Genomic DNA, 26,988 nt, shown 5'->3' on the forward strand with positions numbered 1-26,988 from the left:
TCGTAAAAATCATATACATGTCTTAGGGAGTAATGTGTCGTCAACATATTCGACTATTGTACTGACCACTCTAAAGTAAAAATAATAAACACATTCATGAGTAAGCTAGGGTAACCATAAAACAAAATCCTGTCTCTAATGTAGGTCAAAATTGTCCACGCGGAATATAAGCATCGAACACTTCAGACTCGCACCACAATCTAATCGAAGCGCAGACCTGCTTAGATATCAGAAGTGAGCAGCCTAACATATAATGTCGTTAATGTATTTTTAATCAATTAAATTTCACCGACAAACATATTAACGTGGAAGTAATAAATTAGGAGGTTTATGAAATGTGATAGGATGATATCACGGGTAAGAGGAATCTAAAACCAGTACCTCGAGAGGATGAGCACCGTGGCACTAGAACATGTTCCAGACTCATACATTAAGAAAAAGGAGCTGCAAGTAAGAAAAGGAACGACGCTTCCATCATAGAACTTTTTAAAGATCTCAGACTCTCGACAATAAAAAATTCTGCTAGCGAAACAAAACACACTGAGATAAAACTGAGAGCATCATATAATTCCTATGTCAAAGTAACAATAAACTATCATTAGCAAATTTTTAAAGTAACCCAATATCCAAGGCAAAAACCATCTCACATACAAGACTTTTGTTTGAAGACATGGACTTTTAGTAATGTCAACAAAGAAATAAGCAAAATATTAAAGACAAAGTACGATTCAGAACACATGTTCAGTGTAGCCGCTAAACATATGTCCGGTGAGCCCTAAACAGACTGAAAAATGACAACCCGCGTGATTCTTGTTATGAGTGTGATACAGAAGTTTGTCCATATCTCTGACATAACCCGAATTCCACTTAATTTTTGTAATAAGTTCTTGAAAGCATACCTATGCACTTTGTCCCAGGCCCAGACTCATGGAACTTCATATTAATCTAGACAGTCTAGATACAGGCATCATCCAACTAACAGCAAAAACACTACTGTATCCACTATTACGACCACAAATACTTTAGAGGGTCCTGCAATAACTGATCATGGTAGATACCAGCTTATAGCGCAGTCCATAGAGTAAAGATGAAGACAGTTCTGACAGACCATATTTTTCACTGCATTCTTTTCCGTTTCCTGGCATTTAATAATCCCTGCTGGGTCTAAGATTATAATCTGCATAATCAGAGTGCCATTCTTGAGGCATTATACGTCTCAAACCCTTCTTGTGGAAAGCCAGTCAGCTTAAATCGTAGGTCCGGGAGAGGAAAAACTGCAGTAAAAGAAAAGAGAACCATGGCTAAACTCAGCAGAACATATATACAGGTATTTATACTATGTACAGTGGGTATGAACCAATAAACCAAAACGTGTGTAAAAATTGGGGTGAGAGTGTAAGTATGAGAACTTTAACTGCCACAACCATAAACACTAACAGTGAGGACAGATTCTGGTGAGATGCTAACCAGCTGGAGGCTCGTCTGAAGGACCAGGCAGCCGAAGTAGCTTCACCTGGGTTTATCTAACCTCTCACGCTGAAACAGTACAGAACAATCTACACTACAAGTGGTGGGTCCCCCAATACTCAAATGGTAAGCAATGATCTACGTGACTTAATGCTGACTTAAGATGACTTCCAGTAATGTGGTTATATGTGATGTACGTTATATGTGCATGTCACACTCACTCCACAAACGTGATACTAAAGCAGTCACAAATTATTACAATCAAAATATCTGAAACTGTGATAAGAAGTGGGTTTATATATACTACAAATACTTGTACTATACTTCAGTGCTCATATAAAAAATGGTAACAGTGTGTGTGTGTGGCTATAACATATATATATATATATATATATATATATATATATATATATATATATATATATATATATATATATATATATATATATATATATATATATATATATATGTATATATATATATATATATATATATATATATATATATATATATATATATATATATATATATATATATATGTATATATAAACCGGCCGTATCCCACCGAGGCAGGGTGGCCCAAAAAGAAAAACAAAAGTTTCTCTTTTTAACATCAGTAATGTATACAGGAGAAGGGGTTACTAGCCCCTTACTCCCGACATTTTAATCGCCTTTCACGACACGCATGGCAATAAGATCACAGTAAACAGGTGATATCACAGTATGAATCCAATTTATATAAACCAAAAGAAATATTCATATTTCTTTTTTTTTTTTTTTTTTTTTTTTTCAACAAGTCGGTCGTCTCCCACCGAGGCAGGGTGACCCAAAAAAAGAAAGAAAATCCCCAAAAAGAAAATACTTTCATCATCATTCAACACTTTCACCACACTCACACATTATCACTGCTTTTGCAGAGGTGCTCAGAATACAACAGTTTAGAAGCATATACGTATAGAGATACACAACATATCCCTCCAAACTGCCAATATCCCAAACCCCTCCTTTAAAGTGCAGGCATTGTACTTCCCATTTCCAGGACTCAAGTCCGACTATATGAAAATAACCGGTTTCCCTGAATCCCTTCACTAAATATTACCCTGCTCACACTCCAACAGATCGTCAGGTCCCAAGTATCATTCGTCTCCATTCACTCCTATCTAACACGCTCATGCACGCTTGCTGGAAGTCCAAGCCCCTCACCCACAAAACCTCCTTTACCCCCTCTTTCCAACCCTTTCGAGGACGACCCCTACCCCTCTTTCCTTCCCCTATAGATTTATATGCTTTCCATGTCATTCTACTTTGATCCATTCTCTCTAAATGACCAAACCACCTCAACAACCCGTCTTCTGCCCTCTGACTAATGCTTTTATTAACTCCACACCTTCTCCTAATTTCCACACTCCGAATTTTCTGCATAATATTTACACCACACATTGCCCTTAGACAGGACATCTCCACTGCCTCCAACCGTCTCCTCGCTGCTGCATTTACCACCCAAGCTTCACATCCATATAAGAGTGTTGGTACTACTATACTTTCATACATTCCCTTCTTTGTCTCCATAGATAACGTTTTTTGACTCCACATATACCTCAACGCACCACTCACCTTTTTTCCCTCATCAATTCTATGATTAACCTCATCCTTCATAAATCCATCCGCCGACACGTCAACTCCCAAGTATCTGGAAACATTCACTTCTTCCATACTCCTCCTCCCCAATTTGATATCCAATTTTTCTTTATCTAAATCATTTGATACCCTCATCACCTTACTCTTTTCTATGTTCACTTTCAACTTTCTACCTTTACACACATTCTCAAACTCATCCACTAACCTTTGCAATTTTTCTTTAGAATCTCCCATAAGCACAGTATCATCAGCAAAAAGTAACTGTGTCAATTCCCATTTTGAATTTGATTCCCCATAATTTAATCCCACCCCTCTCCCGAACACCCTAGCATTTACTTCTTTTACAACCCCATCTATAAATATATTAAACAACCATGGTGACATTACACATCCCTGTCTAAGACCTACTTTTACCGGGAAGTATTCTCCCTCTCTTCTACACACCCTAACCTGAGCCTCACTATCCTCATAAAAGCTCTTTACAGCATTTAGTAACTTACCACCTATTCCATATACTTGCAACATCTGCCACATTGCTCCTCTATCCACTCTATCATATGCCTTTTCTAAATCCATAAATGCAATAAAAACTTCCCTACCTTTATCTAAATACTGTTCACATATATGCTTCAATGTAAACACTTGATCTACACATCCCCTACCCACTCTGAAGCCTCCTTGCTCGTCCGCAATTCTACATTCTGTCTTACCTCTAATTCTTTCAATTATAACCCTACCGTATACTTTTCCTGGTATACTCAGTAAACTTATTCCTCTATAATTTTTACAATCTCTTTTGTCCCCTTTCCCTTTATATAAAGGGACTATACATGCTCTCCGCCAATCCCTAGGTACCTTCCCCTCTTTCATACATTTATTAAACAAAAGTACCAACCACTCCAACACTATATCCCCCCCTGCTTTTAACATTTCTGTCATGATCCCATCAGTTCCAGCTGCTTTACCCCCTTTCATTCTACGTAATGCATCACGTACCTCCACAACACTTACATTCTGCTCTTCTTCACTCCTAAAAGATGGTATACCTCCCTGGCCAGTGCATGAAATTACCGCCTCCCTTTCTTCCTTAACATTTAAAAGTTCCTCAAAATATTCTCGCCATCTACCTAATACCTCCCTCTCCCCATCTACTAACTCCCCTACTCTGTTTTTAACTGACAAATCCATACTTTCCCTAGGCTTTCTTAACTTGTTTAACTCACTCCAAAAGTTTTTCTTATTTTCATTAAAATTTCTTGACAGTGCCTCTCCCACTCTTTCATCTGCTCTCCTTTTGCACTCTCTCACCACTCTCTTCACCTTTCTTTTACTCTCCATATACTCTGCTCTTCTTGTAACACTTCTGCTTTGTAAAAACCTCTCGTAAGCTACCTTTTTCTCTTTTATCACACCCTTTACTTCATCATTCCACCAATCACTCCTCTTTCCTCCTGCCCCCACCCTCCTATAACCACAAACTTCTGCCCCACATTCTAATACTGCATTTTTAAAACTATTCCAACCCTCTTCAACCCCCCCACTACTCATCTTTGCACTAGCCCACCTTTCTGCCAATAGTCGCTTATATCTCGCCCGAACTTCCTCCTCCCTTAGTTTATACACTTTCACCTCCCTCTTACTTGTTGTTGCCACCTTCCTCTTTTCCCATCTACCTCTTACTGTAACTGTAGCTACAACTAAATAATGATCCGATATATCAGTTGCCCCTCTATAAACATGTACATCCTGGAGCCTACCCATCAACCTTTTATCCACCAATACATAATCTAACAAACTACTTTCATTACGTGCTACATCATACCTTGTATATTTATTTATCCTCTTTTTCATAAAATATGTATTACTTATTACCAAATTTCTTTCTACACATAGCTCAATTAAAGGCTCCCCATTTACATTTACCCCTGGCACCCCAAATTTACCTACTACTCCCTCCATAACATTTTTACCCACTTTAGCATTGAAATCCCCAACCACCATTACTCTCACACTTGATTCAAAACTCCCCACGCATTCACTCAACATTTCCCAGAATCTCTCTCTCTCCTCTACACTTCTCTCTTCTCCAGGTGCATACACGCTTACTATAACCCACTTTTCACATCCAATCTTTATTTTACTCCACATAATCCTTGAATTTATACATTTGTAGTCCCTCTTTTCCTGCCATAGCTTATCCTTCAACATTATTGCTACTCCTTCTTTAGCTCTAACTCTATTTGAAACCCCTGACCTAATCCCATTTATTCCTCTCCATTGAAACTCTCCCACCCCCTTCAGCTTTGTTTCACTTAAAGCCAGGACATCCAGTTTCTTCTCATTCATAACATCCACAATCATCTCTTTCTTATCATTTGCACAACATCCACGCACATTCAGACTTCCCACTTTGACAATTTTCTTCTTATTATTCTTTTTAGTAATCTTTACAGGAAAAGGGGTTACTAGCCCATTGTTCCCGGCATTTTAGTTGACTTTTACAACACGCATGGCTTACGGAGGAAAGATTCTTATTCCACTTCCCCATGGATATAAAAGGAAAAGTAATAAGACCAAGAACTATTAAGATAAAATCAAAGAAAACTCAGATGAGAGTGTATAAATAAACGTGTACATGTATGTGTAGTGTGACCTAAGTGTAAGTAGAAGTAGCAAGACGTACCTGTAATCTTGCATATTTATGAGACAGACATATAAATTGGATTCATTTATAATTAATAAAATTTGGGAAGAATTTGGGAGCGGTTCCAAGAAGTGTATAAGAGGTCCAACAAGTTTAGGTGAATAGGTGGTCAACAAGTGGCTGCTGGAGTTCGATACCAACAAGTGCAAGATAATGATGAGTGAGTGAGAGAGAGAGCGAGAGAGAGAGAGAGAGAGAGAGAGAGAGAGAGAGAGAGAGAGAGAGAGAGAGAGAGAGAGAGAGAGAGAGAGAGAGAGAGAGAGAGAGAGAGAGAGAGAGAGAGAGAGAGAGATCTGTTAATTTAAATATACTGATTAAAATATTCTTGGCCCTCGTGTAGTCGATAGGCTTTAATTAAACCTAACACATCAACAACCAACCAACAAACCAAGAATCCTTCCTTCAGCATGGTCATGTTGCTGGCAAATTATTATGGGGAGCGCTAAACCTGTATGGGTTATACAGTGCCTGTGGAGGGAGGATGGAAGGCATTCAGGCTCAATTTAAGGAACAGGAGGACAGATCCAATTCCCTAGATCATGAGCTCCTCACCAGAGTCAAGGAACCTCCCTTGAGGGGGAGGGGGTGTTCTCGCAAAGGGCTCTCGATCTGAGAATTGGAAGGTCCCTCCTTTTCCTTGGATCAAACCTAATTATCACCACCCTCCTTACCATTCAGAGGTCACTACTGAGCACCACAGTGTAAAACATGAATGGTGTCAACATGAGGCTTACAATAATTTTACCCTCTTATATTATTATTATTATATTCAAGGAAAAGTGTTCAACCAGTAGGGGTCATACAGCGTCTGGGGAATGTGTGGCAACCAGAGTCGATCCAAGGAAAGGGAGGACAAATCCAACTGACTGGATCAAGATCCCGTCACTCGCATCAAGGAACCTGTAATAATGTTGGTTGAATTACCGACAATATGTTAGGTCAAAGGACACAAGTGCGACATTTTTATTGTGGCAACGTTTCGCTCTCGAGGAGCTCTGTCAAGGCTCCTCGAGAGAGAAACATTGCCAAAATAAAAATGTCGCATTAATTGCACTTGTGTCCTTTTACCTAACGTCAAGGAGCCTCCCTTGAGGAGAGTGAATGTCGAGTATTTACTCACCTCTCCTGTAAGACGCAGAGCTACATCATGAGGTGTACACAAAACACACTAATAATAGTCACGTTACTTTCCTTCAGTGTTAGTTTAGCTAGAAACAGTCTAGAATGAAACAGGACTGACACATTAGCTGTCCACCAAACACACTAATATCATTCTTAGTTTACTCTTAACTTAAGCTAGAAACAGGAAGTTTACGAAGAAATAAAATTATGAAACCTAGTGTCCAAATAGCAAACTAATATAATCTTAAGTTTACTTTTGAGCCGAGTGTTGAGGAGAAAAACGGGAAGTGTTGGAGTAGTCAGTCGTCAACACAAGGGTAGAGAGAGCGTGAAGGCAGCACAAACATCACAGCCACACTGGCTACACTATTGGCTATTCTAAGTAGAACTCTTTCTTTAGCGACGTCACCCACCCGCTCTACACACACACACACACACACACACATACTCGTGCGTGCATGTGTGAATGTGCGTGCGCACATTGACACATGCACGCACGCGCACATATAAGAGAGAAGGACCAAGGGATATATGATAAGAACGTAAAAGTTATAAGCTACGTACTCAGAAGCTTCGATAAGAGCAGACAGGAACAAACTGTTTCAAATGCGAGACAGAGGCACCACAGAGATGTTGGAAACATTTCTCTAGTCTTAGTCTGTGTATGAACTCTATGGGTTTAGCACTATCCTCTGAATAATGATGCATACAGCAAGTTGTTGAGTAGCGTCCCGAAGGAGCAAAATCCCATTTTACACGTGATTGCCTTGGTGCAGACTAACCATATAAGAAATACGAAAACCGAATTTCCTAAGCGCTCTCGTTAAATTTACATCTGCAAGGGATTACAAAGGGAGAAGTAAACTAAACGAGAGTTGTTGAGGAGTTTTGCTTTTCAATTTTCTTAAGTGATTATTATTATGTGAATCGTGTTGATGGTAGGCGGGCACCATACCACACTGTTACCTTCAACATCTTTCCTGAAGACACTGCTACACCTGCTGCCTCTGTATTTGACTAAAGAAGCCTACTGTGTAGGCGAAACGTTTCATCAATAAAGATACCCAACTGTTGCATATGTGTCTTACTCATCAATCTGTCGGCATTTTATACCATTTTCAACACAACATGTTTCCTGGCTGGCCAGCACAACTGGCACAGGAGGATGCGAGCTGTTTGCCACGAGATAAAGCGACATACTCCTGACATGGGTCAGCCACAAGACCCATTCGTCACATTACGCACTGGACATATGACCGAGGCCTTCCGCTGGCTTACAGCATCATAAGGGGCATCCACTCAGTGTTCAAGTTATCAAGCTGTCATAATCTAAGTGTGAATTATTTGTGACTTAGTCTTTCCAGAAGCCTTACGACCCTAGTGTTATGTAAACAAAAGCCTGCCTAAACTTGTTCTTTTTTACTCTAAATCTCATATCTGTTCCCTTAAAAGGGGATGAGTGCCTCGTAACTGGTGAAGGGTTCTTGATTTAAGGCACTGAAGCCACTTTCCCCTTCCTCGGTTGAAATTTGATTACCCCTTCCCCACCCATCCAATTCCACATGCGCTGTCCCCACCCATCCAATTCCACATGCGCTGTACAACCTTGAGAGCGTTTACATATTCCTCCATGAATACAATAACAATCTCATGTGTATTAATAGCAATCCCATGTGTATTAATAACAATCTCGTGTGTATTAAACAATAAATACTGAGCAGCGTGTGTATAGTTTCTTGGTGAATATATACCCCACGGCCACATTGGTAGTGTCTCTAACATGTTGATGCACGAGGTTTTCCAGTAATGCCTCCATCATCCTGGTCCTCCACGTTTTTGGTCCCTCATGTGGCTCCAGGTTTCCCAGTCAGTCTCCTTGTGATTTAAATCACCCACAACTAGTAACTTTACCCTATCCGTATGGGCCCTTCTGGCCACCTCAGCTAGTGTGTCCACCATTGCTCTGTTGCTCTCATCATACTCTTGTCTTGGCCTCCTGCTATTCTGTGGTGGGTTGTGTGTGTGTGTGGGGGGTGTGATTACCTGTAGCTAAAGGAGCAGAGGAAGAGAGAGAATTCAGATAAGGAAATGTGAAAGATCAATGAGGGATGGAAATGGGAAGGAGGGAAGTGGGAAGGAAGGATGGACAAGGAAGTAGAAATGAAGGATAGAAGTAGGAACAAAAAGGAAGGATGGAATCAGTCAGGATGGGAATGAAAGTAGAGAGGGGGGGATAGGCTAAGGAAAGTAGAGAGGGGGGATAGGCTAAGGAAACAGTAAGTACGAAGGCTGTGGTAAAGAAAGAAAAGAAGGAAGGATGAAGGAAATATAACGAGAGAACAGGGCAAATGAAGTAGAATGAAAGAAAGAGGGAAGGAGAAGAGGAGGAACGGAAGGAGAGAGGAAGGAGACGAGGAACGGAAGGAGAGAGGGAGGAGAGGAGGAACGGAAGGAGGGAGGGAGGAGAGGAGGAACGGAAGGAGAGAGGGAGGAGAGGAGGAACGGAAGGAGGGAGGGAGGAGAGGAGGAACGGAAGGAGGAAGGGAGGGCAGGAGGAACGGAAGGAGGGAGGGAGGAGAGGAGGAACGGAAGGAGGGAGGGAGGAGAGGAGGAACGGAAGGAGGGAGGAGAGGAGGAACGGGAGGGAGGGAGGAGAGGAGGAACGGAAGGAGGGAGGGAGGGGAGGAGAAACGGAAGGAGGGAGGGAGGAGAGGAGGGAGGGAGGGGAGGAGGAACGGAAGGAGGGAGGGAGGAGAGGAGGAATGGGAGGGAGGGAGGAGGAACGGACGGAAGGCGGGAGGAGAGGAGGAACGGAAGGAGGGAGGGAGGAGAGGAGGAACGGAAGGAGTGAGGGAGGAGAGGAGGAACGGAAGGAGGGAGGGAGAGGAGGAGGAACGGAAGGAGGGAGGGAGGGAGGGGAGGAGGAACGGAAGGAGGGGGAGGAGAGGAGGAATGGAAGTAGGGAGGGAGGAGAGGAGGAACGGAAGGAGGGAGGGAGGGAGGGGAGGAGGAACGGAAGGAGGGAGGGAGGAGAAGAGGAACGGAAGGAGGGAGGGAGGGGAGGAGGAACGGAAGGAGGGAGGGAGGAGAAGAGGACCGGAAGGAGGGAGGGAGGGGAGGAGGAACAGAAGGAGGGAGGGAGGAGAAGAGGAACGGAAGGAGGGAGGGAGGGGAAGAGGAACGGAAGGAGGGAGGGGAGGTGGTTACGGAAGGAGGTAGGGAGGGAGTGGAGGAGGAACGGAAGGAGGGAGGGAGAGGAGGAGGAACGGAAGGAGGGAGGGAGGGGAGGAGGAACGGAAGGAGGGAGGGAGGGGAGGAGGAACGGAAGGAGGGAGGGAGAGGAGGAGGAACGGAAGGAGGGAGGGAGGGGAGGAGGAACGGAAGGAGGGAGGGAGAGGAGGAGGAACGGAAGGAGGGAGGGAGAGGAGGAGGAACGGAAGGAGGGAGGGAGGGGAGGAGGAACGGAAGGAGGGAGGGAGAGGAGGAGGAACGGAAGGAGGGAGGGAGGGGAGGAGGAACGGAAGGAGGGAGGGAGAGGAGGAGGAACGGAAGGAGGGAGGGAGAGGAGGAGGAACGGAAGGAGGGAGGGAGGGGAGGAGGAACGGAAGGAGGGAGGGAGAGGAGGAGGAACGGAAGGAGGGAGGGAGGGGAGGAGGAACGGAAGGAGGGAGGGAGGGGAGGAGGAACGGAAGGAGGGAGGGGAGGAGGAACGGAAGGAGGGAGGGAGAGGAGGAGGAACGGAAGGAGGGAGGGAGGGTGGTTGGCTGCTTTGTCGGTTTGAGACAGAAAGAAAAAGCTGTCAATTATTAGGCATATTTATGTGAAGCGCTAAACCCGTGTGGGTCATTCAGCAGCAGGAGTGGTGGAGGCCCGATCCTCCGTCCGCTCATTGTCAGTTGGACGTGCTGCTCTCGCAACCAACCACGCTAAGGGATGAAACTAAAAAGCAAAAGCAAAAGGGACTCACCTTTTCGGGTTCCAGTTCGTTGTCGGTGGGCGGGACGAAGAGCTGGGAGAGGCGCCTCTGCCACACTGGCTCCTTGTCCTCCTCTACCTCTGTAACATCAACAAGATATCACCACCAGTTGCTGCAGCAACCATCTATCATCAACAGCCAGCACACTGGTATACACACAATACCAATCACCGTATTCAATAAAAGGTTCGATACGTGAATGATCTATTCTACAGAGACTTGAAGTGACGGAACGACTAAAGTTGGGAATGACTCAACTAAAAATTGCTCTAAACAGACTAGGAATTACTCTTAATATTTTGTGAATGATTAAGCAGACTGGGAATGAATGAACAGACTGGAGTGACTAAATACACTTGGAATAACCATAAATAACTAGGAATGGCCCCAAGTAAACTGGTAAAGACTCTGGAAGCAAAAAAAAAAAAATACGAAATACCCTCAATGGTTTAATAGAGCTTAAACTCTATGCAAAACTGCATATTACTGTTTAATGTGGTGACTGTATATAACTGCTGTAGATGACCTTCACGCACCTTCACTCTGGAGTGATGCTGAAGGTGAAATCTTGCGCCTCTGGTCGAAGGGATCTCCTTCACACGGGACAACCGTTGCTGGTTTCTGGGGGGCACCCACTGCTTCCCTTTTCACAGATGGGACTATGGTAAAGACATGTGCTCTTTCCTTTATGATGGGCGAGCCGGAAGGAGATGTCTGGTCAACCTTATGTGTCGTTACTAGTGGAGGCAGCATGTTCCTTACATTCGCCTTCAGTTCTGCTAAGCGATTTTTTCTTCTGCAAGTCGCTGGGCTGTAGAGTTTTAAATTTAGGAAATTTGAAGGGGGATTTACAGGGGCTTTGGCTATTTTGTCACGGGTCTTTGAAGCAAAACATCCGTTGTATTTCGGAAAGGCAGTCTTGGGCGCGGTTGGCCCCGCCTTCGTAACCGCCTCAGTATCGTTCGATGATAAGGTCGAAACTGTGGCATTTGGCGGCGACATCCTCCCAGTAGCTGAAGCCGTCGGTGCAACATTTGTATCTAGAGGAGTGGCTGAGGGAGAGTCGTCAATGAAATCTATGCTTGAAAGCATTGTGGAAAGATCACCTCCCGACTCGTTGGTCATGGTCTGGTCGCTGTTCTTGTTGGCCGGTGAGGTGAGGCCGACTTTGATCGGAGTGATTCCAGCGAGGATCTCCACCGAGGAGGACCTCCTGAGGACTCCGGAAGAGGCTGTCCTAAGGATCCCAGGGCATCCCTGTTGCTGATGCTTCTCTGCCATCCTGCTGTAAGGAGAGAGAGAGATTGAGAAGCATTCGTCGTATAGTAAACTTGTAAATTGGTGCTATGCATGCCAAAGGCTAACAAACCTGTGTTATAACCAAGACCCAGCAAACTGGTGGACTGATACCGAAGACTCAGCAGACCGTTGCTATGATACCCAAGACTGTAAACTTTTGGACTGATACCCAAAACTCAGCAAATTGATGCTATGAATACCCAGAATCCATCAATTGCTATAATTCAGCCACAACGATCATTAAATTTTTAGTTTATGTATATCAAGAGTGAGTAAATCATCAATGGAAGTCGATCCGAGAGGATACTAATCTCAGCCTAGTAATGCTGGACGTGTAGCTCGACCTGCATATTAAATTTCTATTAATGCAACATCATGTTAAAACACACACACACACACACACACACACACGCACAACACACACACACACACACACACACACACACACACACACACACACACACACACACACACACACACACACACACACACACACAAACCTTCTGGAGTTTTATGATAAAATAACAGAAGTAAGACAAGAGAGAGAGGGGTGGGTTGATTGCATCTTCTTGGACTGCAAGAAGGCCTTTGACACAGTTCCTCACAAGAGATTAGTGCAGAAGCTAGAGCATCAGGCGCATATAACAGGAAGGGCACTGCAATGGATCAGAGAATACCTGACAGGGAGGCAACAACGAGTCATGGTACGTAATGATGTATCACAGTGGGCACCTGTGACGAGCGGGGTCCCACAGGGGTCGGTCCTAGGACCAGTGCTATTTTTGGTATATATGAACGACATGACGGAAGGGTTAGACTCAGAAGTGTCCCTGTTTGCAGATGATGTGAAGTTAATGAGGAGAATTAAATCTGATGAGGACCAGGCAGGACTTCAAAGAGACCTGGACAGACTGGACACCTGGTCCAGCAAATGGCTTCTCGAATTTAATCCTGCCAAATGCAAAGTCATGAAGATGGGGGAGGGGCACAGAAGACCACAGACAGAGTATAGGCTAGGTGGCCAAAGACTGCAAACCTCACTCAAGGAGAAAGATCTTGGGGTGAGTATAACACCGAGCATGTCTCCGGAAGCACACATCAATCAGATAACTGCTGCAGCATATGGGCGCCTGGCAAACCTGAGAACAGCATTCCGATACCTTAGTAAGGAATCATTCAAGACACTGTACACCGTGTATGTCAGGCCCATACTGGAGTATGCAGCACCTGTTTGGAACCCGCACTTGATAAAGCACGTCAAGAAACTAGAGAAAGTACAAAGGTTTGCGACAAGGTTAGTTCCAGAGCTAAGGGGAATGTCCTATGAAGAAAGATTAAGGGAAATCGGCCTGACCACACTGGAGGACAGGAGGGTCAGGGGAGACATGATAACGACATATAAAATACTGCGTGGAATAGACAAGGTGGACAAAGACAGGATGTTCCAGGGAGGGGACACAGAAACAAGAGGCCACAATTGGAAGTTGAAGACACAAATGAGTCAGAGAGATAGTAGGAAGTATTTCTTCAGTCATAGAGTTGTAAGGCAGTGGAATAGCCTAGAAAATGACGTAGTGGAGGCAGGAACCATACACAGTTTTAAGACGAGGTTTGATAAAGCTCATGGAGCGGGGAGAGAGAGGGCCTAGTAGCAACCGGTGAAGAGGCGGGGCCAGGAGCTAGGACTCGACCCCTGCAACCACAAATAGGTGAGTACAAATAGGTGAGTACACACACACACACCTTAGACTCCTGCAACACAGATAATTATCCTAGTCTTGACATATGATTCTCCAGCTTCTTTCCTAGACCCTAACCTAACCTAACCCACTATCCAGAATACTGAACTTTTCCCAAACTTAATCTTCTCCTGACACATCATCCTGCAGCCCGCCCTCTTAACCACAAACATCATTTCACTGTTATTAATAAAGTCAGATGGAAGACTAATAAAGCCAGATGGAAGATTAATAGTCAGATGAAAGATTATTAGAGTCAGATGGAAAATTGATGAAGGGATCTTAAAGACTACAATTATGACACAGTAATGTCTACCAAGCAAGAGTGGAAGCTCGTTTTCCATTTGCTCAGTTGGATTTTTTTATAGCCTTGATCTTATATATATTTTTTTTCAGTTGTGGTATGTTATAAATGGTGCATCTTCAGCTTGGCCTACATCCCTTGACACACACTCGGTAAATAATGTCTCTCAGTTCTGCTCAAGATTAACCTAAGTTGCCCGAAATGCCCTGCATAGCCACAGGAATAACATATACCAATAATGTCAAGTAGGTTGTATAGTCGCATCATTTACTTGTAGAAACAAAGATGATTATTATTATTATCATTATTATTATTATTATTATTATTATTATTATTATAATAAAAAAGAAGTGCTAAACCTATTATTATTATTATTATTATTATTATTATTATTATTATTATTATTATTATTATTATTATTATGTGAATCATCCTGTGTGATGGAATATGACAGGAAAAGAAAGTTACCTTAGGTTTCCACTGTGTACCTCTCGTATAGAATAGGGGTAGCAGCACTGCTGATGTATCCAAGTCTGCCAATTAATAATAATAATAAAAAAATACCTCTTGCACGCAAGAACCGCTGCGAACATGATAGCCGAGGAACATGATTAGAACCATACTGAAGGAACATGAGCAGGAACACGATCAGCTGAGGAAGAAATACAATGAGATGTTGCAGCCTCGAGTTAGTTAATTCATCCTCACGCTCGTTCCCCCTCTCTGACAACACCCTACCTATCTGTGCAACCAAGTGAATATACCTGGCTAGCCTATCTCGCGATTACTACACGGTAGATCGAGCCTCCGCCACCCCTTGCGCTGAATAACCCACAAGGGCTTAGCGCATCGCATAAATAAATATAGAAATACGCGACACTCAGAATAATACAATGTTAGTTGCTCAACTAAAATAAAAATATTATTGCATCAAGGTCTCTTGGCCTGCCTGTGCGTGCCTGCGGTTGGTTGGTGTTAGGTTTATATCCTATCGACTGCACGAGGATCATTAAAAATCTACACCACTAGTCAAGAATATTTTCATTCTTAGTAAAGGAAATAAAGTAAATTATCATTGAGATATACACCTTGTAGTGTATGCAGACTGAGATACACACTCATGGTACATACGAGTATACAGATAACTAGTGGTGTATATACACTGACAGATACACCGTATGGAAAAACAATCAGGCTGCAGTATTAGGGTTGAAAACAGCAGATATTACCGAGATACCTCAGGGATATGTTTAAAAGACAATATTCAAAATAAAGTTGCTAGTAAAGGCAAATCAATTGATCAACAAAGAGAGATAGTAGAGGGCAACGAGTGACTAGCTCCCTTAAGGGTTATATGGCGTTTATGGTGCACATGAGATCGCAGGGTGAGTGGCGTTGCAAATTTACGTGGCGCTGGGCAAAGTTATGTGCTCGTGTCTCGTTGTCAAGTCAGGTGATCAAATCTGGTTTTCAAATCTGGATTCAAACTTAGGTTATCAGTACAACAATCTCACTGGTGATGCACCACGTATGAACCCAAACGACGGGTGCGGAAAAATCTAAGGTTCGCAAGGGTTGTAAGACAAGTCAAGGGTAGCAGTACTTGTCAAGATCCAGCAAGTGTTGTGAGACACGACCAGTCAAGGGTGTTGTGCAACCCGAGCCGGGCAGGCAGGAATAACAATTAGGAGGCAGAAGAATAAAGGACACAATACCTTGGCTGGTATCTAAGTACGGGTGACTAGCGGAATTCCTCTAGATCAGTGCTTGAACCTCTCCTGTTCGTAATATACAATCAGATTACCGAGTCCAGCACAGGAAAGCCAGCAGTCACAGCTGCAGTGACTGAGAGTAATATCGGAACTAAGGGAGGAATGGACTCAGGTGATCCTAATGCACCAGATGCAGAGATAGCGAAGGGAAAACACAATACACGTTTCAATATTAGGTATAAGTGGGTCCCTAAAGACCAATAATCGATAAATACGGTCCATAACAGTTATGAGCATGGTCAGACGATATGACACGACGCCTTCCAAAACGACTGGATAAAGCAGGGGTATCCAGGGTACCTCTGGATACCCTGCTTCAAGTGGCGTTCAATAGCCCCAGGACTGACTGAAACTGGAGAAAGCCAAGAGTGTGATCACTAGGAAATACTTGGAAGTTGCCCGCCGGGTTAGGAGTATCACCTTGCATTCCTCAACACACGTCACTGTGATGCTGCAACACTTATACTCGCCTTTTCTAATGTGGATTCAGTTATACAAATCTTATTATATGATACAAGTACATGTACACAGACTAATTTATAGATGTTTAGTGCATAATACTTGTGAGTTAAAAGTTTGCTGGTAATTCCTTACGTAAGGCAGAGGAAAAAGTTGCACAATAATAGTGTTTTTTTTCTTGAGTGAGGAGCAAATGGAACTTTAATTTAACACAACAGAAAGAAACTGGGTTCAGTCCCGGGCAAGGTGAGATCAATGCGGAAGCCTCCTAGCACGTGATGGTCCTGGTCACCTAGCAGAGAATAGATACTTAGGAACTAATCGGAGTTACTAGGTCCATCAGTCTTTAGAAGGACTTAAGGACCACAGTGAAAATAACCCACTGCTTGGCTTTCTCTGGTTATTCTTTGTTATAATTCCCTCCGGGGTTAATAATCCATATAAAGTCTTAGTTTTCTTCACCGTGAGTAATCTTTGTTTACACAGTGTGGTAATTCAAACATCATGAGACAAACTGCATGCATGCTCGCGCGCGCACACACACACACACACATACACACACACACACACACACACACACACACACACACACACACACACACACACACACACACACACACACACACACACACACGTACAAGATACACAAAGACTCTGATAAGGCAGAAAGGGACACACTTTATATTGAATAAGCGGCGCTTTCTAACCAGCCTCAGGCTGGTTAGGAAGCGGAATTGCTTAGAAAAAAAAAGTGACAAATATTATACACAGTTTTAAGGATACATACGACAGTTCTCACCATCAAGAAACTAGTTTTATGCAGCTAAGAGGAGAGTCCACGGGATATCACTCGGCCCTTGCAAACATAACTAGACGAGTACACACTTAACACTCCCTGCACCTCAACATTACGCCGCGCCCACAAAGGTACACGGGAAGAATTTATCTTAGGAAGTGAGCCCCGTTCCCACATATGAAATTATGTTTAGCACTCTTATGGCCTTGAGGAGGAGGGGAGCCCAGGCTGTTGGATCTGGCCCGTACTGGAACCCACCAACCACTGGTTCACTGGTTCCAAGTCATATTAAATTCCAAATGTTCAAGAAATATACTACTGGGTCTGGGAGCTCTGAGCACAAACTACACACGAGCACGCAAGTAAAAAAAACGCACATACACTCAAAAAACACACACGAATTCATCAAAAATGTTCACAAAAAAATATGCATAAAATTACAAAAAATACACATGCACTCATAAAAACAGAACACACACACACACTCTTCCCATTTTTTATATAAATACATACATGTTTACACATACTGGGAAATAGGAGCAAGTTCGTAATTATATCTAAAACAAAATAAAGAAAACTCGTGTGTAAAGCAGGGAAAATCAGCTGACTCGTGTCTCCATCATACCATGACTTACATAGCTGCGAGATTTATCTTTCGAGTCATGGACTAGAAAAACACGGGCAGGGTATAATAGCACGTAGGATAAATGCTAGAACCTGCGACCAACAACTAATATTATCACAGAAATTCTGTAGATTTTTTTCCGTCCTTGGCTTTCTCCCTTTCAGCACTAATGTTTTGTTATTTTCTTATTTAAATCCCATCCAAAGACAAACAGCCTTAAAATTGCAACGCCTGAACAACTCCCATGATTAATTAAAGAAATGGTATGCAACTCTGGCCCCCAGGTATCGGTTTCAGACCCACGTCTTATTCTTGGTAATTAACTCAGGAACCCAAGACAAAATGTTTGAACAGTCAAGAAGTACAGAAACACAAGAGCCTATAATAAAATTAATTCAGGTGAATATATTACTTAAGATTCAGAGTCCTTGGGCATTTTGAAGATGTGTTTTATGGCGAGGAATCAAGTGGTTTTCTAGTCATTTGTATAAATTAAGAACAGACTGGTCCGTATAATTTGGTGACAGAAAAGATCCATGTAAATAAACAATCTCTAGGAACTAGAATCACATGTTTCAAGACACCATTATGCTTTAGGTTTAGATAAATTAACAGCCTAACTAGTTTCCTTGGGAGATGGAGACGAAGCTTCAAACAGAGGTTCAGCATGTAATTTTGGCTTGAGTACCCGAGTCATTAATTACTGCGTCTAGAGGACAGCTGTCAACTTGTAAATTTGCAAATTTCTGACACAAGGTGTCAGAAATTTACAAGTATCAGTTTTATATGATTTACATATCCAACATTTAAAATTTCGTTTATGGATGTCATACATATTACTAGTTGTGGAAAATACTGTATATATTTTCCAGAAATTCAGTATTTATATGTAAATAGATGGCCATACTGTATTTAATAATATTTATGTCATAGAAAATGGAAAGCCTGCGTCTGCGCAGACGAGACTCGCCATCTTAGTTTTGAATTGGATACAACGTTAGCGTAATGGGAAGGAATTTTCGTGCTCTAGAGGTTAAAATTGGGCTGACACCTCTCAAATAGGAGGCGAAATTGTTGGATGTGCATTCCTGCATAACTTGAGATATCAGACGACTGGAGAAGATAGCTCCAGGAACCTCAGATAAGCTCTCTAGATTTGTGTATAATTCTGGCCAGTGTTTTCATAAATTTAGTTAGTGAGGTTTTTCTGAGTATGATACAACTTAATATCCAGTCAAATTGGTGAGTGATATTAAGATATATTTTCCTTCTGTTATGTAATCGTGTATATATATAACCATTTATTATTTTTAATATACAGTCCACAAATTTATATATTTACCAGTATTCCTGGTGTATGTATATTTCATTTAATTAATAGGTCCAGAGCAACTTGTGGTTATGACAGTGGTAGGTATCCAAGGGGCACATTTTTTGCGACCTAGGTGTCCCAAATTCCTACTTGTCTATGTAACATTGATAAATAATAATTATCTTTGTTATCATTTACTGTTATGTACATAATTAGTTACATTCAGATAAATGCAATTTTCCACATTTAATTTGCCCGTTGGTCCTTCTTGAACCGGAGGTAATTAATGAAGTCATTAATTAGTTAATTACTTAATAATTATATGTGAAATGACAGAAGGAGGTGGATGTTAAGTTCACGAATTTACTTAATGTGTAGTGGATTATAATTATTACAATATTAATTTTCATAAGCTAAGCTCAAGGGTGGCTAAAGATTATAATAATGTGTATAATATTAATTTTGCAAAGCCAAAGTGGCTAGGATTTATATTAATGTATTTATACAATATTAATTTGATAGACAATTCTGGCCAAGATTTATATCAGTGTATGTGTAATTGATAAGTCAAGTGAAACTAATATTAATGTGTATAATATTAATTTGCTAAGCCAAATTCTGGCAAGGATTTATTAATTTGTATAATATTAAATTTGATGAGCCAAGTTTGTATTAATGCTCATTTAAAATTTATATTATACATGTAATTGCTAAGCTCAAGTAGCTGGGATTTATTCAAAGGTAAGTTGTATCAGTATTGTAAGTTGTAATCAGTGTTATTAATTGAGTTGAATTTAGTACATTGCATCATGGCTGAAAATGAGGAAATTAATATAGAAGACAAACATATGGAATATAGAGCAAAGAAAGCGTCATTGCAAGCTAGAAAGGGTCATGTAACCAAGGCATATAATAAGTGCTTGGAATTAATGAATCAAGAAACTGTGAATACTGATGATTTAAAATTGTATTTAGATGCTTTAGGTAATAGATATGATTCATACAAATTATATTACAACAAATATGAAGGAGATTTGTTAGTAAACTGTGTAGATGAGACTTAAGTAGATCTCATGATTAATCAGTATTATGAATTAGAGGAAAAGATTCTTTCTTGTAAAAGTCAGGCCTTGAATAAATTAAAATGTGTAAACCAGGCAGTTAATCAGTCTGCTCCAACAAATAATATGTCTTTGCCAAAACTCCCAGAACTATGTTTACCTGTATTTAATCCTGGTGAAAATTGGGTGGAATTTTGGTCAATTTTTAAAGCAGCCGTGCATGACAGGAGTGACCTAGCCTGTGTAACTAAATTATTTTACCTCAAAGGACAGGTAAGAGGAGATGCTTACATACTGATACAAGCCTTTCCCAATGTAGATGACTCTTACAAGGAAGCAGTTCACTTGTTGAAAGTCACTAATGGCAATATAGAACAAAGTAGGTTAGATCTAGTGAATATCATTGTTAATTTAAAATCTCCAGATCACGCTTACAAAGGTTTACAACAGTTTAGAGTTAAACTGGAGAGCACTCTCAAAATTTAAGTAATAAATATAATCTGAAGGAATCAGACTGGTTATTGATTGCCATGGTACAGAATAAATTAAATTGTAAAACACTAGAATGGCTCTCCAACAAATATCAAAAGAGTTATTTTGGTCTGGAGGAAATAAGACTAGGTCTACAAGAATTAATTGTTCAGTTGCAGACCAGCCAACTAACTCATTTTAAAGATGCAACACATGATAACTCTGAGGTATCTGCCAAGTTTCACAAAGGGAAAAATTATCCTAATGTTAATAAACAAAATTCATTTCCTAAAAGGAGTTACATAGGGGCATATCAAGGAGCAGGAATCAGGAATAATGATTCTCCACAAGGTAAGAAGAATAAGTACCCTCCTAAGAGTAGCCCAGTTAATAAGAAACCAGTCAAAGAAAGGAGAGATTGTCTCTTCTGTAAGGGTACTCATTTTTCTAAGAATTGCAATGCATACAATTCATGGAATGATAAAGTTGAAAGATTGGAGGAACTTGACAGATGTATCAGGTGTTTGGGTAATCACAATGTAAAGGATTGTTATGCCAAATTAAACTTCTGTTATCAATGTCACAAAGGAAGACACCATATAGTCATGTGTAAAGGTCTATATGATAATGTTGATAATAATGATAATGTTGACAATCCTGACACAACAGTAGCTAATGTAAAAATTGCTGCTAATGTTAATAATGATGGTTTTGCTGAAGTAGCCTTACCTGTGTTACAGGTAAAAATTGATGATAAAAGGCATAAATCAAAAATTGTAACTGCATTATTAGACCAAGGATCCCAACGTACTTTCATTAAACGTAAATGTCTTGATGGTATGAAAGTACAGATGGGAGATTCTACAACTCTAAAATTATCTGGTTTTCTCTCGGATAAAAGGGCTCAATTGTGTGACACTGTTTATGTAACTGTCAGGTTGGGCAATGAGAAAAAACGTGTTAATGCAGTAATTGTAGATAGACTTCCAGAGAAAATATCTCCAGTTGGGCTTAGTAAAGCTACAGAAAGACTCTCACATAATGTAAATTTAGCACCTGGTGTAAGTGATGATTCTGTAGGCCCAATAAATATTTTGATAGGTAATGACTATTATGCCTCCTTTGTAAAGGGTATGATAAAGAAATGTGGTGTCACCCTTTTAAAGACTGCAGGAGGACATGTAATGTATGGTAGGATTCCTCGTAATAATAATTCATGACTAGAGGAAACTACAAACACCATAACTGTGTGTCTTACTCATGAAATCGTACCCCAGTATAATTCTTCCATAGAGGATGGTGTTGAGCCAGTGCATAAATTGTGGGAATTAGACAGCATTGGAATAAATGTAAATGAACAAAGTCCAGACGATTCTTTTACTCAGGAGCAGTACCTGAAAGATGTAAAATTTGAATCTGGACAATACTGGGTACGACTTCCGTGGAGACTGAACCATCCAGAATTGCCCACTAATTACAGAATGGCATATGGACAATTAAAGGCTCAGCTCCGCGAACTGAGTAAGACACCAGAATTGTTAACTGCCTATAATGATATAATTGCTGAGCAGTTAATTAATAAATTTATAGAAGAGGTACCTCCTGAGCAAGCCAAAATTTATGGTCACTATTTGCCACATCACGGAGTGAAGAAGGATTCTAAGACCACTCCTTTGAGGATTGTGTTTAATTGTAGTGCCAGGAGTAACAAAAATGTACCTAGTTTAAATGACTGTTTGATGACAGGTCCGTCGTTGATGGAAAAATTAGGAGATATCTTATTAAATTTCAGAGTAAAGAATTATGCCTTTACGGCTGACATAAGTAAAGCTTTCCTGAGAGTGGGTTTACAAGAGGCTGACCGGGATTGTACCCGCTTCTTATGGCCTGAGAATCCTATTGACCCACTTAGCCCTCTGAAAACCTTTCGCTTTAGGAACGTATTATTTGGTGCTACATCCAGTCCGTTCCTACTTCAAGCGACGATAAATGCACACCTTAAATGTACGCTAAGTCCATTGAGTAAAGTAATGAGCAAACAATTTTATGTGGACAATTTCCTGGGTGTGACGTCAACTGAAGAGGAACTGTTAATGACTTATGGAGAGGCTAATAAAATAATGCAAAGTGCAAATATGCCTCTGAGAGAATGGAATAGTAATTCGTCCAAATTGAAGGACAAAATAAGTAAAGATTACCCTGGAGATAAGTGCCAAAATGTAGTAATGTATTGGGTTTAACTTGGGATACTGAGAGAGATTTGTTAATGTTAAAACCTAATAATTACAGTATGCCCAATAAATTAACTAAGAGAGTTTTGCTTGCTGAAGTTTCCAAATGTTTTGATCCACTAGGTTTAGTGTCACCCCTTACTATAAGAGGGAAATTATTAATTCAGGAAGCATGGAAACTTAAATGTGCTTGGGATGAAATTCTACCTGAGGAATTCATTAACAGGTGGGATGAATTAATTGGTGATTATGAAAAAATTCCAATGTTGGAGTTCCCATGCCAGGTGGCCAATCCAAATGGGGAAAATGTACTCCACATTTTTTGTGATGCTTCAAAATTGGCATATGGAGCAGTTGCTTACCTTCAATGTAATAGTGTTATTTCTCTTATTATGTCTAAGGCTAAAGTGTCTCAAATTAAATCACGTACCTTACCTCAGTTGGAATTAACAGCCATTTATGTAGGTGTCAAATTAGCTAATTATATAAGAAATAAGTTGCAGGATAATGAGGTATCCTTACAATGGATTCGGAATGGAAACAGTAAAATTGTCTACGTACAAAACAGTCGCTGAAATTAATCAGATGCAAGAGAAGTATAATAGTTTGGGTCAGCATATGTTAACATTTAATCATATACCTGGTGAGGAGAATCCAGCTGATTTCTTGTCTCGAGGTTTACCTTATGCTAGATTTGTAAATGCTGTATCATGGTTTAAAGGACCGGGCTGGTTGGTAAATAAAGCTAATTGGCCTGTACAAAAGGCGTATATTGCTCCTGTTGAAATTACTGTGACCACCGCCCCAATAGTTTGTCCTTCCTTAGCCATTGATATAAATAGGTATTCTTCTTTACCCAAACTAATCAATGTAACTAAGTTGGTGTTTAAATTTCTAAACAAGATAAATATTTCATATAAGTTTTCACATCCTCTTGAATATTGGATAAAGAGGGTACAGGAGGAAATCTATGGAAATGAGATTAAATTGATGATGGAAAGAAAAATTGTGAAAGGTTCTATAATAGAGAAATTGGGGCTGTATTTAGAGAACAATGTAATTAGGTGCAGAGGTAGGTTACAAAATGCTGAATTGGGTGATTATGCTAAACACCCTATCTTACTGCCCAAAACTCATCATCTAACAAATTTGATTGCTCTAAATGCCCATAAAAATGTAATGCATGGTGGGGTACAAGATACCTTAAATTGTATTAGGGAAACTTTCTGGATTCCACAAGGACGGCAAAGTGTAAAAAGGGTGATTAAATGTTGTGTAATATGTCGCCGTGTGGATGCCAGATCCTATATGTACCCAGGTCCTCCACCACTGCCAAAGGAGCGTGTACAATTAGTGAAACCATTTGATGTAACAGGTGTAGACTATAGAGGTCCAATAATTTTAACAGGTACATCAAATGGTGTTCCACTGAAAGTGTATGTTTGTTTGTTCACCTGTACTGCTACTAGGGCAGTTCATTTAGAAGTGGCACGGGACTTGTCTGCAGAACAGTTTATACAGCTGTTTCGAAAATTTGCAGCTAGGAGATCCTGTCCGAGGTTAATGATTTCGGATAATGCCACAAATTTTGTAGCAGGTGCTCAACACTTGATAGAATTAAATAATAGTAACGATGTTCAATCTCTGTTAACCCAGCGAGGGTGTACCTGGAAATTTATTACTCCTAGAGCCCCTTGGCAGGGAGGGCTGTACGAAAGACTGATAGGCACAGTGAAGAGGTGTCTCCACAAAGTACTACACCGGAAGAGAATTAATTTGGAAGAATTCCGTGCAGTGTTAGTGGAGGCAGAAAATCGTATGAATAATAGGCCTCTCTCGTACATGAGTGATACACCTGATGCAGATGTATTAACACCTTCTCACCTAATATGTGGAAGGAAATTGGAAGCTGCCCCTATCTATAGAGATAATCCGGAAGAAAGTGATGAAGATTACAATGATGCGGCAGTGTTGTGTAATAAATTTAAAATGTTAAATAAAGTAATTGATCATTGGTCTAATGTGTGGCGTAAGGAATATCTTCTTACACTACGTGAACACTTTTATTGTGCGACAGAGGCAGTAAATCGACAGACCATTCAACCAGGTGACATTGTGTTAATTGACACTGAACAACATCAAACACTGTGGCCTCTGGGCAAAGTATTGACTTTGTACCCAGATGCACAAGGTGTTGTCAGGAATGTCAGTGTTGTGTTGTGGCCAGGAAAGTTTACACACAATTAATAAATTGATTCCCTTGGAATTAGGTGTTCAATCAAACATAAATGAAAATCTGAGGGAAAGTGACACGAGTGATATGGAAGATAACACAGACCAAGTGATGCCGGAAGATGAAATCGTAGTAAGACCTACTAGGAGAACAGTCACTCAAGCCAGAACTGGCTGGAATCGTCTCCTAAAGGAAGGAGTAATTTGAATCGTTTAGCAACGAACTCCGGCCGGCCGCAGTGTGGAAAATACTGTATATATTTTCCAGAAATTCAGTATTTATATGTAAATAGATGGCCATACTGTATTTAATAATATTTATGTCATAGAAAACGGAAAGCCTGCGTCTGCGGAGACGAGACTCGCCATCTTGGTTTTGAATTGGATACAACGTTAGCGTAATGGGAAGGAATTTTCGTGCTCTAGAGATTAAAATTGGGCTGACACCTCTCAAATACGAGGCAAAATTGTTGGACATGCATTCCTGCATAACTTGAGATATCAAACGACTGTACAAGATAGCTCCAGGAACCTCAGATAAGCTCTCTAGATTTGTGTATAATTCTGGCCAGTGTTTTCATAAATTTAGTTAGTGAGGTTTTTCTGAGTATGATACAACTTAATATCCAGTCAAATTGGTGAGTGATATTAAGATATATTTTCCTTCTGTTAAGTAATTGTGTATATATATAACCATTTATTATTTTTAATATACAGTCCACAAATTTATATATTTACCAGTATTCCTGGTGTATGTATATTTCATTTAATTAATAGGTCCAGAGAAACTTGTGGTAATGACAGTGGTAGGTATCCAAGGGGGACATTTTTTGCGACCTAGGTGTCCCAAATTCCTACTTGTCTATGTAATATTGATAAATAATAATTATCTTTGTTATCATTTACATTCAGATAAATGCAATTTTCCACACTAGTAATGTATTTATTCCTAATTTAGATTCAATGTTATAATTTTAGCTCATTATTTTAATGTTTTAAATAATCTATATTAATGAGAGTCTAATGAAACGGGATTCTTTAGTAAGGTATAAATATAAATAATTTATTTATTCACATACCTATTCACATTGTTTCAATTTAAGCAAACGTTTATATAATGTTTTATTTTTATCAGAGCCTATTGCTGAGGAATGAAAAACCATTATCAGCACCTTGATTGAGCCACACACAAAAATAGTTACCGATGGATTGAATGTATTTATGTCTCCAGGGCCACCCTGATGACAACCACTCACTCGCACAGCCTTGTGGTGAACACAAGCACTTTCTACCTACACCACCCACTCTGACTTTACTTAACCTCGTCTACCCTTCAAGTGAGGTGTCTTGATGCTGGTGAAAGGCTCTTGATCCGAGGAATTTGAGCTACTCCTTGGATCTAATCGGATTATCTCCATTTCCCGGCGCTGTATGACTACTGCAGGTTTAACGCTTCCCCGAATATCAATAATAATAATAATCATAACTAACCTCGTTTAACTTTAAACATTCTCGTGCCTTCCAATTCTGTCTACGGATGTATATTATGAAACATGGCCACAATGAGAAAGAATTCCCAGCGTTATCATTATGTATCAATCACATTTGAAACCGAACCGGTTTTCAATATATCCTAGTACTACATGCATCATATTTACATACGTGTCGCCATGTGACACCTTTACCTCAGCTACCCTGCACAATCATGCACAGCCTCATCTTCGCAAATTCTTACAAATGAATAAGATCTAACTTTGATCTAACTTAAGGTATAGTTTAC

General features: G+C 40.6%; 1 protein-coding gene across 2 annotated transcripts in view; it reads right to left on the minus strand.

Annotated features, from left to right (window-relative positions):
- Nucleotides 1–26,988, minus strand: part of LOC128693568 (uncharacterized) — a 103,884-nt gene that overhangs the window by 46,191 nt on the left and 30,705 nt on the right. For both annotated transcript variants that reach the window (XM_053783348.2, XM_053783347.2), the window contains exons 2-3: nt 11,444–12,192; nt 10,899–10,987 (exon numbers count right to left, since the gene is read on the minus strand). In XM_053783348.2, the coding sequence (XP_053639323.2) occupies nt 10,899–10,987; nt 11,444–12,188 (834 nt within the window). In that variant the 5' untranslated portion in view covers nt 12,189–12,192. The remainder of the gene's footprint in view (nt 1–10,898; nt 10,988–11,443; nt 12,193–26,988) is intronic.

Source organism: Cherax quadricarinatus, unplaced genomic scaffold (assembly GCF_038502225.1).
Source record: "Cherax quadricarinatus isolate ZL_2023a unplaced genomic scaffold, ASM3850222v1 Contig32, whole genome shotgun sequence".
Taxonomy (NCBI): Eukaryota; Metazoa; Arthropoda; class Malacostraca; order Decapoda; family Parastacidae; genus Cherax; species Cherax quadricarinatus.